We start from the raw sequence: 12075 nt of genomic DNA, 5'->3' as shown, positions 1-12075 counted from the left end.
GCCCGCTCCCAGAGCCGGGGCTGGACCGATCCCGCCCCGCCCGCTCCCGGTGCCGGGGCCGGGCCGCTCCCGCCCCGCCCGCTCCCAGAGCCGGGGCTGGACCGATCCCGCCCCGCCCGCTCCCAGAGCCGGGGCCGGGCCGCTCCCGAGCGCGGCTGCGCCGGCCCGCCCGGTCATGTGAGGGGCGGCGCATCCCGGCGGGAGCGGGCGGTGGGATGGCGGCGGCCGCCGGTGCGGGCGAGCGGGGTGGAGCCGAGCTGCCGGACGGCGGCCCCGGCGCGGACAGCGGGAACGTGTCCCAGAGCCAAAGCAGGGCCTCCGGCCTCGGGGAGGCGGAGGACGAGGACGCCTCGGAGGTGTCGCTCAGCGCCACCGCCGCCGCCTACTCCGCGTACCTGCTCGCCGACCGCAGCCTCTTCAGCGAGCAGGTGGGCGAGGGCCGGGCCGGGGCTCCCGCATGTTTCCCGGGCACAGCGGCGAGGGTCGGGCCGGGGCTCCCGCATGTTTCCCGGGCACGGTGGTGAGGGCCGGGCCGGGCCGGGCCGGGAGCGGGGCCAGGGGAGCGCAGCCCTCTGGGGGTCGCGTCCCTCGCGCTGAGCGAAGCCGAGAGGGAAAAGCCGTGGGATTCCTGTGGGACTGGCTGTATTCTGACCCGTGTCTGTACTCAGTGGTCTTGTTTGTGAGACTGGCCGAGGTTTTGTGAATGTGTGTGTGTGTGTGTTTTCAAGCACTGTAAGTGACTTCTGTTTTGCAGATAGAAAGCTTAGACAAGAGTCTAGAAGACTTACTGACCAGGGTGGATGAATTCGTGGGAATGCTGGACATGGTATGCATAACTTGCACGTGGTTGTGTTTTCAAAGTCAGATTAAACACAGATTAATCGGTTGTTTGTAAGACAGACACAGAGATACAGAAGCCTTTAGTCTAGGCAGGTTCCAGTATGAAAACACCTTTGACAATTACACAAACTATTTTGGTAATGAGGTAACTCATGGATGAAAACTACCAGGCTTTCATGTGAGAGTAGTATGTGTCCATATAGCTATAGAATCATAGCATCTTATAGAACTTCTTGGATTGGAAGAGACCTCTAAGATCATCAAATCCAACCACTAACCCAGCACTGCCATATTTGTGCCTAAACCATGTCCCAAAGAGCCACATCTTCTAAATACCTCCAGGGATGGTGACTCCACCACTTCCTTAGGCAGACTGCTTCAATGCTTGGCAACCCTTTCAATGAAGAATTTTTTCCTAACTGTATATTTGTGTAGTTGTATTTGTATTCTTGTCTGTGGATATGCACAGAATCACATTTTAAATGATGCAGTGACAGAGGTTTAAAAGAACAGTATGATATTCTGCATGATTCTGCATATCCTTTAAAATACATAAAGATATCCTTTGTTGGTTTTATAATGAAAGTATATCATCAGCATTGCCAAACCACCAGAGCTAGATTTGTCTTTAGGGGACCCTCTTGAGAAAGACAGCTTTGTTTTCACTTTTCTCATAGTGTTAGATGGGGGAGCTGAATGGAAAGCTCCTGTAAGCTGACATTAGTAGACAGGCTGTTTTTAAAAGTGTAGCACTTACGGTTCTCCTGCACAACTCTGTTGTAGGTTTGGGGTTTTTTTTAAATACCAGGAAACTAAGGTTTTTGTGGCCTGACTTTTTTTTATAGACCTGAGGAAAAGTATAGGCACTAAAACTTAAGACAAAGGTTTAGCTTAATATATTTTTAAGGTGTCTTAGAAAATGTTCTATCTCAGTTCAGAAGAGATTGTATTAGCCTTTTTTTAATAAAAGTGTAAAGGTAAATATTAGTCTCTGCAAAATACATTTTCTTCAAAGTTATTTAGAAATTATACAAAAAAGCTATAATGTATTGATATTAATCTAGTGATGTTATTCTGGTATTTTTAAACTCTAAATTTTGGTCTGTTAATTGGAGCACAGTTCTAGCTTCCAGAATAAAACCTACTAAACATTTTGTTTCATTAATTTATTTTTGTATTATTTCTTTGCATTGTCTTTAGATTCGAAGTGATTCTTCTCAACTTGTCAATGAAAGTATACCTCAAATTTACACAAAAGCTACAGAAATGAGGCAGATATATAGGAAGATTGACAAACTAGAGGTATGTATGCTGTCTTCTAGATGCATTTTGCATTTCCCTAGCAGAGGGAAAGATCAATGTCTGCGTATTTGTGTGCGTGCACACATGGAGTGAGCTCAGGTGAGTTGTGCTCTCCTCCATGTCCACTCTGGGTTCAGTACTTTGGGGTTAATAAAGAGGACTACACTTAGGAAGGATTCCTGGCCAGACATGTTTTAGATTTTTTTTTAACATAATAAATAAATAATTAAAAAAAGAATTGTTCATTGACTTTTTGAAGCAAGGCATTTTTTTGGTGTTGGCTTTCAAAGTTTTGGAAACAAATAGAATGAGAGGTCTCTTGATCCCCAATAAAGCTTCAAAACTGTGGTTCAGATACTTGGTTTTTCTTTTGGTGGTAGAAAGACAGGTGGAAGTCTAGATTCTAGAAAATCCAATTTAGTTGAAAGGAAAATTATTTTATTAGGTTTAACCTGTTTTTCAGCCTTTTAAGTATCTCAGGCAATTTCTAGCATTAAAAGAGACTCGTAGGTGGACGGGAAATAGAGCATGAAGGTTTTGACTCCTCATTTAAGCAATGGATCTTTCACTTCTGTTTTGCAGTACATAATCTTGGTTTATTTTGTTAGTGAAAATGTCATATTTATTTTGGGGTCTTTTTTCACACTAGGCTTTTGTGAAAATGATTGGGAATAGTGTAGCTGGACTGGAAGAACGGGTCATAAAGGCAGAAACAGACCTTGGAGCTTTTCCAAGCACATTCAAGAAACTCTTGCACACAATCAGCATACCATCCTTCCTTAATGTAAGTAAAGTTTTGCTGCCATGTGACTAGCTTAGTTACTCTGCTTACTAGAGCAGATGATTAAAATAATAATGAGTTTGTTACACATGTATCTGAATGTAGCTGTACATTTTTATATACTTTATTAGGGTTTTTACACAGTTCTCAGACTTCTTTAAAAAAAAAACTGAAACAACCAAACTTAAAAATACGATTTCTTACAAGGATTTGTGTAACGTTGCAAAACAAGGCCGAGCACACAAAGAAATGAATGTGAACAACACAAACAAGCAGATAATGCACAAGCCTTTCTGCTAAGGCACTCCAATCTCTGGTGGTATGCAAAGCATACAGAAAAATACAAGAAAAGCCTGTACAGGCAACACAGCTAAAGGATCCTTCTGCATTGATAACATCACTGCACAAACGTTACCAAAAAAGAAAATGAAAGCTAATCTGCACAGTATGTTTAAAATAAAGGTCATGTTTATATTCGGTCTACACAGTTGGATAATCATGTTACCAAGTTGGTAAACTTTCTAAAGATGCAATTTCTCTGTCTTTCCTTGTAGACTGTTCCTTTACAAAAGACTTAAAGTGCTATCTCTGGTATATTTCAGAGGTGCCTTACTGAATTGGCATTATGCCTCAGGTTTATAATTGTGTTTAAATTTTTTTTAACCTTTTGGTTTAAAAAAAAATCAACTGAATACCTGATGCTTCTTGACATCACCTGTCAGTGCACCATTTTTAAGTTCTACTCTGTTTGCATCTTGCCAGCTCACAGATTGTTTTATGTTTTTGTATATTCATCCTGTACTAACTCAGCTTTCTGTATTCTGGTAAGAATGATGAAAAAAATAGCTTTGTGGAGGGGAAGAGGAAGAAGGTAGCTCTTCAAGGTATTTTTGTTACATTTTCCAAGCATGTATGACAGCAGAGAAAAATACATATAAAAACATGTGAACAAATATTGTCTTGTTAAGCCTCAGTTCAAAGAACTTGTTCTTCACTGCTTTTTATGGTGCAGTCTTTAAGTTAGGTAATTGCTCATCTCATGCCTTCACTTTCTTTGGTGTTTAAGTTTAAGGTTCTATCATTTTTTCTTTAAAAAAAAAGTAAAACCAACCCAAAGCTGCACTTTATGGGCCAGTTACAAAACCAAAAATCTGCACAAGTTGCCTTGAAGAATACTCAACAGTATTTTCCATTTTTTTTTCTATAAATAGTTATCAACCAAGGAATTACAGCCTTCACTTTAAAAGTTTGATAGTTCTAAAAAAGTACTTTTTTTAGTGTTGTATGGGAACATTTTGTCAAATTAGCACTTTTCCCACAATTTAAAAGGTAGAAAATCTTTGAAAGTGTCAGGAAGGTGAACCTGGTATCTCCAGTGGTTTCTTAGTTTGATTATAGATAGCAAGAAAGTTAATACTCAGAGCTAACTGGCATTATTTGATTCACTAAAAAAGTAGGTTACTGTTCCACGATGATTCTTGTATTACATAGTAAAATACCTACTTGCAGTAGTAAACACAGCATATGTGAATGAAAATGCCTATGGGGATTTCTCCACATGCCTGATATTTAACTGTCTCAATCAGTGGTAAAATACATGGTTTGGAAAAGAAAGTTATTCTGATGTCATGGTTTTCACTGTAGCTGTAGTTCCCATTTTACTGCTAGTTTTAATTTACTCAGGTTCGCTCATTCTCTTGCCTTTTAACTGTATCTGTTTCTTTACACAAAGGCTATATTTTCTATTCCTCAAGGTGTACATTTATAATCTCCCTTTCAGATTTGGCCCAACATTCTTCCCTTTTGAGTATCAGCAGTGTAAAGAACAATACTATAAGGCTTCTAATGTTGCTAAGAATGTAGAGTCTCAAAAGGTAAAAATAGCTGCTAAGCAGCTGCAAAAGTAACTAATCATAAACATGTGCTTAGGCAATTGTGGGTACTGTGCCTGCCTACAAATTTCCTCATTGTATTAAAATTCCCCCCTTCTTGCACAGAGGCAAATACAGTGCTTCTTAAATCCATGTCCAGAGTTGCAGAAAACCTGTGACCTTAGTTTCCCATGCTTGCAGGTTATTATCTGATAGGACAGTTCAGGGTAGAAAATTATTTGAAAAATCAGAACCTTCATTTTGAGGGTTGCTTTTACATTTGGCAAAATTTCTGAGAACACTGATAATATACACTGTTCGTAGATCAGATCTTTGTTTATATTTTTTAATTTCATTGCAACTTGAATGGCAAAAAAAACTTAAATAAATCAATGTTATTGTAAGGCTAAAGGCATAATTTAATGTATCAGTAATTTTGTGTATAGCAGGCAAATATGTACTTACTTCATATGGAGTGCAAGTATACAGCTCAACTGAGTATTGAGAAATTTCCACTTTGTGTTGTAGGTATGGTTACTTAGATCTTCATTTTGGTGCTGCAAAACCATTCTAAACTCCAAGGCTACCAATGATGTTTGGTATACTTCTAACTTGAAGGCTAATTTCCTCATTCCAAACTAACAGGGCTCTACAAAACAGTTCATCAAAATCTTTTTATTAGTTAAAAAGAACTTCTAATTAATGAAATCTTGATTTCAAGCATTCTATTTAATGTTGAGTATTGAAAACATGCCCCGTGTCTGTGTTGTGTTGCAGCATTATTTACACACTGCGAGGCTGTCACAGTAGTTATTAGTGGTCCTTGATGTTGTGTCTTTTAATGAGCCATTTGATATAGCAAAACAATGTACAGTTAAGTTTAAAAGAAACTATGTGCATGTTTTCCTGAAAAACAGTGTAACAGCTCTTCCAATTCACTACCATATTATTTTAAACAGTGTATCATATGAAGAAGCTCAGCAGGACCAGCAACCTTCTTGAAAGAATCATTTGCTAGGTGTGTTTCCACAGGAAGACTTTTTGAGTAACTAAATGAGAAGTCAGGCCCAGAGTTGACTCAAAAGAAGTAGCTGAGGAGAATTTGAAGGCTGGAGTAGAAAAGGTAAAGGTATGACTTGGAAAGGATGAAGGTTACAATGGCACTCCCATCAGCTGGATGGTACAGTTTGGCTCCTGCAGTGCTGGCATATCATGCATGTTCAAGGACTGGGTCTCTTTAGGTGGTGGAATGGCAAAGGTCAAAGGCTGGGTTTCTTCACTAACGTTAGGAATATGCTAGACTCAATCTGAGCTGTGATTAAGAATTCCATCAATTAAGGAGGTACACCTTAGAAACTTCCCTTGTTTTGCATTTTAGCTCTGCAGGCTTTGTTTTAGTGTGCTTTGTGAAAACGATGAAAAATAAATTTATCTAATTTGCAGAAATCGTCTTCCTCACGACAACAGCAGACCCTCTATGAACCTCCAGTCCTCTTCAAGACTGAAGACTATTTTCCATGTCTTAATGAAGCACCATACTGATGATTTTTGCTTTGGGATTGATACGAATCAGCCAGAATAGAGAGAGCCAAGAGAATAAAAGGAATGCCAACCTCAGAACAGCTGCATTTTTCTAAGTACTATTGATGGCATATTGCCATTCTGATTCTCATTGTCTTCCTTCAGGCAATATTTTCAGGTAATCTTTGTTTGTGCACATTATTTCAAAAGCCTTCCTAAAACACCGTGTAAGTTTTCAGATTATTTTGGGGAAGGAATTTAAGAATATTTTTGCATTACATTTTTTAAAATGTGGAAATAATAGGAAACATACTATTGTATATAAGATTTTTTAACACGTAAATATCTGTGCAAATGTAAATAGCTATACCACAAGGTTGGGGGTTTATTTGCCTTTTTTCATAGTGCGCTGATTAAGGTGAAAGAAAAACTATGTTTAAAATTATCTAGTCCAAGGTTTTAAGCCAGGCCCTTGCAGTTTGTACAGAGAAATGCACCACATTGGGATGTACTTGTTGTAGAGGGAAGACTTGGAAGATCATCAAGGAATCAAGGACATGGCTTAATGCATGGTGATAAAGTCCCCGTTGACAAAGCAAACATCCTGCCTCACTGATGATCCTCAGGTCACAGTGACCCAAGCTTTTAATGATTGCATCATTGTATTGTTTGATTTGTAACCAATTGGGCATGGAACAGACTTTTATATATATATATATATATAGAGAGAGAGAGAGAGAGATTGATGTATAAAACCTGCTGTCAAAAAGAACAAGTATCTAAGTTGAGGGAGGGATGTTGACCCTGGACTGGACCTCGATCAGGTGCCTGACCAGATTGCATTTCCTTCACAACTCTCTGTGGTTACTGAGGCTTCCTGTGCTGAATGCAGTTTATATTGCCAATAAACTAATAGCTGACTAACCCATGTCGTGGTCTTGACAAGTTTTATGTCTGCTGCTCTATTGCCAATCATTAGAAGTACTCAAAATTCAAGGGTGGGAGGAATGCTTTAGAGAAACAATACAAAACAGGTATGGAGTTGCAGAGCAGAGATTATATATTAATAGATCCTATCTCCAAAGATCAGCAGGGGTTGGGTTCTAAACATCTTCAGGATCTGAAGCAACATTTATTAAAAACTGAAGCGAAGATTTTCAAGTCAAAGTTAGTAGTTCTGATGTAAAGCAGTTCTGATGTAAAACTTACCTGAATTTTAACATCAAGTCTCTAGAAAAATAATCACATATGTACATGCAGAAAGAAACAGACATGACTTTGAAGAAGGGCTCTCCTCCCATTCTCCTTGCTTTCATAAACAATTAATTATTCAGATGTTCCATTGGAGCAACAGTTGCATGTATGTATAAATAATACTTGAAGGTTTATACCTCCTCAGTGGGATCTAATAAAATTGCATACTTAGTGTAGCAACATCAGGCTACAGTCAAACATACTAATACTGGTATGAAAAGAAAGTTATATTTAGAACAACTTTCTAATTAAATTAGTCACCTTCTCAAATAACTTTGCCCTCTGCTGTGTGGAGCCAAAATGCAGTTCCTTTTTAACAGATGATGTTTGAAGAATTAATAAAGATCTCAATGAGCTTATACAGCTGAGTATTTTTCACACAGTATTGTTCATATTAATAAGGGTAAAAGTTCATATATTCTGAAGTGGGCATTTTTGTTGAACTATTGTATGGAAAAAAAAGATCTGTATCTTCAAGGCACACCACAAAAAAAAAATAACAAACAAACATACAGTTCCTTTAATTAGAATAGTTCTATGCTGGAAATTCTCCAAAATATTTTTATTACTGAAAATAATGGACAATACATGGCAAAAATTATAAGGAAATGCTATAAAAGTACAGACAATAAATAAATCATGGCTTTTAGAAATATGTGGCACAAAATACCAAGGTCACAGTTCATCTGTTATGAAATAAAGCTCGTGGTTATGAAATTAAGCATTCTCATAATACTGACAATGCACTCTGCTGTTGGTTTGTTTGTATCTTGGCTGTCTCCTTATTCATGGTCAGTCTTACCACACAGGAATAGCATAAAAAACATCCCAAGTGTTCACACTCAGTAAATAAAGACTCAGAATATTATTTTATTCTGTCTGCTGTTACCTTGTATTAGTTTAACACCAGTAATAACTATATCATTAATTAGGTTCAGTATTTACTGGGTTTGCCAGGTGTAAACAAAACATGAATCTGAAAATGCACTAATATTAACAGCCCCATAAGGCTGTACTGACATCTTTCCCTACACAATATTTGTCCTCTTGCCTGAATTCCAAGATACAAGCCAGTAACTGTGGGGCTACATCACCTGGTTTTAATATGAAGAGCTCTTCATCTAGAACTGGTATAAAGCAATGTGTGATTACTGTGCTGAGCTGCTAAAGGTTGGGTATCAGGCACATGAAAGGAGCTAATGTTTAATATCAACAAAGGAGTCTACGTGGAAATCTTACTTTTTTTCTATATCATTGAGCAAACATTTTAAAGTAATACTTGCAAAAATAATGCTAAAAGTTTTTACATTCTTATAGTTATGCACGTTTTAGGCCAATGTTAATTAGCAGTAGCCTAATGTTAATTGAAAGCAATGCTGCAGCTTTCTAAAAATTACCTGTTTGCTGTACAATGTATGTCAGTATGTCACAGAAACTCCATTCACAAGGTATTCACAGTGAGGTTATATCACAGTCAGGTTGGACTGAATGTTAGAGGTCTACACTTTTCATGGCTCCTGGACAAAAGTCAGTGTGATTTATCTTATATAGATACTTAGTTAAATGATAAACTATGCCTGAAGTCACCGGATAAAGATTGATATTTGATTTCAATTCTTTTTGGACCATCATGATTTGTTCCAGTTGAGCAGTGCTGCTGCAACTGCAGTAAAGCCCAAAGAAATCAGAGAAGGTTGCAATAACTGAAATGAAAAGAAACAGGTTTGATGGTTCATCTGATCAAATAAGATAAATTACTTAAAGATGCACTGGGTTACATCACCATCAAAACCTGTGGCATTTCATTACTTCTGCTAACAATACCCTTCAGGGTTAAGTAGTTTTACCTGCAATACTAAGAATTAAGTAGCACACTAAAGCTGTAAAGAGTGATCTTGAGTGAAAGACCCAGAATGAAGGAGTTTCATCTTGGCCTAAAGTTAGTGCACAGCCAGCAGCCTAGAATGAAGGAAGGAGCAAGGAAGAGCATGACAGCTTTCACCTTCATCTGTGAAACAAACTTCAAATTTGGAATTGGTAAATAACGTTCCCATAAAAAGAAAAAAAAAATTTAAAAAGGAAAATGTTTTTTCAGCGATTAATTTTTCTAACTCCCACACATTTTATAGAGAAGAAATCTGGTCCTACACCAGCTACCAAGAAAATCCTTGAAAAGCCAAAATCCCTGTCAGATATAGCTATGGTCAAAGGGGACCATAACAGGAGTCGGTATCTTTCTAACCACTGCAGCTAAATCCATCAGGGATGAGGAGTTTTCCAGCTGCTGGGATTCACATCCCTGTAGGAGCTGAGCTGCTGTGGCAGAGCAGAGGCTTTGTCCACTCAGCTGCTTTTGTTGATTCTGCTTCAAGCCGATGGGTGGTAGTACAACCTAATGGTAATACAGACTCCAGCTGATCTCAGAGATTTTGAGAGTTTTCTTGGCTTTCTTGCCTGATATTACCTACTCACAAACTCTTTTCAATGCTGGTGGTTTTTCATGATTTTGAAAAACTCTAAGGGGTATGTGAATGGTGCATGTTGTCTTAAAAGTGCTAAGGAACAAGCTAAACAGAAAAATGGGGATGGAAAGTATTGCTTGTGGGCAGTACAGTACAATGCCAGGAAGACAGAATGCAATCACCTATACATAGAGAGTGTGAAAAGAAAAAAATTGAAATAATGCCTTTGGAATTATGTCAGACTTAAAGATATGATAAGGAAACTGAAATAGCCTGTCTAAAATCCACATGGAAGAATCAAAACAATATTTCAATTTTGTCAACTTTAATATTGGCTATACGTTCTTTGGTGGACAATTAAAGCAATAAAAATAAATTAAAATTCCATTATTAATCATTCCAGTGTGCTATCTATATGGGATCTTAAATAGTATATTTTTAAAATGTGTTGTAAATGCAGATATATGAATGTGCTGACAGACCTAAGAAAATTAACTGCATGTTAGCAAAGATTTCATCAGAGAGTTCTGAGTGAAGAGACAAAGAGACATAATTCACTGGGGGGGAAAGTGAACTCACTGAGTAAAGAAGGATAAGTATCCAATTCAATTTCTCATCTCCCACTGTTTCTGAAGCTGTGGGTTTCATGAGAATAGCTCAATGCCTACATTATTTAAAAATAAATTAATTGCCATCTGTTCCTTACAGGTGACACTGTCAGGAGTTTCTTTACAAGCAAGAGGTCTAGAAAGCAGCTACTAAGAAAAAAAACAAAAGCAGACATTTCCACAATCCTAGGACGTTAAAACCGAGGGCTGGCTCTAAATAAAAAAGGAAAAAAGGAATGGTAAGAGCCGTATGCAGGAATTGAAGAGGCAGAAAATAGCATAGCCAGGAGATAAGCCAGGGCACATGCCAAGGTGTGAACTTGTGTGACAGAGCTGCGAGCAGCGTCAACAGATGAGGGCAAGGTCCCTGAACTGGGAGATATGTATGGAGACATGACATATATATGTGCTGTTGTTATTTTTTCAGAGTTTAGGAGATTTTTTTTCCCCTCCAGTGTGTGCTATTCCCAAGTCCCAAGTTTTAGGAGGGGTTATAACTGTGCTAGAGCTGTGGATCAGGTCTAGTGTGCATGTCTGGATCAGGCTGCTGTTACTGCCTCTGGCTACAGCCTCTTTCTCAAAAGCAGTAGGACTTGCAGGTAGCTAGCCAGGTTAGTGGACTGTTCTGGCTAGAAATCAGTCCTGCCAAGCCAAAAATTCCAGGCCCAGCATTGATGTCCTGGCACAAGGGTGAGGGGTGACACTCCTCTACTCCCAGACATCCCCCTGAGAAGGCAAGCAAAGCACTTAGCCTGGCAGTGTCTCCCCATGTACAGCTGGGGAGATGCCTGCTGTGGAATTAACATCTGTTTCCTTTGTATTTCTTTGATTAGCCCTTTCCTCTACAGGGATGGCTTTGCAATTTAATTGGAAACACAGAGGGAAAGAAGAATAGGAAAGAAATAAGGTGTTGGGAATAACCTTCTTGTCGTCCTTACAGAGTCTGTGTGTCCTGCTCAGATGCCTGATTCCAGCAATATTTCATCAACTCAAATGTGATGGTTCATTTGCTAGTGATAAGCAGTGCCTTTATTCTTGGTCAGAGGTTGTTGGGAACCTTTTTGGAAGTGTGCCTGTTGCATCTAAAATTCAATGTATTATTAACCAAAAAAATATTTGTGAAGAAAAATACTAAACATTGTACTTGAACAAAAATTATGTTTTCTTTCTGGATTTATTGGCTTGACTCCCCCTGAATTTAATTGTGTTTCTGAAATTGAAGGACAATACAAAGCAGTAATGCCAGAGGAATCTTTCCTAAGGAAAATCAAGTATGATATTGATAGCTAACAAGGTAGATGAGCAGTGCCATTTCAAACTCATTACATGTACCAGTGAGATAAGTCAAGATTCTACCAAGATGGAATTATGAGGACACAGAGTCAATAATAGAAAGAGGTCAGCAAAAGCAGGGTTATACAAGATACCAGTGTCCA

General features: G+C 38.7%; 1 protein-coding gene across 2 annotated transcripts; it reads left to right on the top strand.

Moving 5' to 3' along the window:
• The first annotated feature begins 166 nt into the window (after positions 1-166).
• LOC306800281 (biogenesis of lysosome-related organelles complex 1 subunit 4-like) lies at positions 167-7239 on the top strand. 2 transcript variants are annotated; one of them, XR_013773795.1, is made up of 5 exons: positions 167-428; positions 755-826; positions 2041-2142; positions 2792-4563; positions 4819-7239. XR_013773795.1 is itself a non-coding variant. In XM_079302227.1 (5 exons), the coding sequence occupies exons 1-5, from the start codon at positions 216-218 to the stop codon at positions 6334-6336; spliced, it is 621 nt and encodes a 206-aa protein (XP_079158353.1). In that variant the 5' UTR covers positions 168-215; the 3' UTR covers positions 6337-7239. The 2 variants fall into 2 exon arrangements, 1 of the variants encoding a protein (XP_079158353.1); XM_079302227.1 differs by having other exon boundaries at positions 168-428; positions 2792-2926; positions 6238-7239.
• The last annotated feature ends 4836 nt before the right edge of the window (positions 7240-12075 follow it).

Source organism: Erithacus rubecula (assembly GCF_903797595.1).
Source record: "Erithacus rubecula genome assembly, chromosome: 3".
Lineage (NCBI taxonomy): Eukaryota > Metazoa > Chordata > Aves > Passeriformes > Muscicapidae > Erithacus > Erithacus rubecula.
This window is presented reverse-complemented; position numbering and strand designations above follow the sequence as displayed.

Bases quoted from the DNA above. Each gene is read 5' to 3' on its own strand.
- LOC306800281 (XM_079302227.1), top strand. From the start codon at position 216: ATGGCGGCGGCCGCCGGTGCGGGCGAGCGGGGTGGAGCCGAGCTGCCG. The intron at 827-2,040 runs GTATGCATAACT...CATTGTCTTTAG, and splicing joins TCGTGGGAATGCTGGACATG to ATTCGAAGTGATTCTTCTCA. The intron at 2,143-2,791 runs GTATGTATGCTG...TTTTCACACTAG, and splicing joins GGAAGATTGACAAACTAGAG to GCTTTTGTGAAAATGATTGG.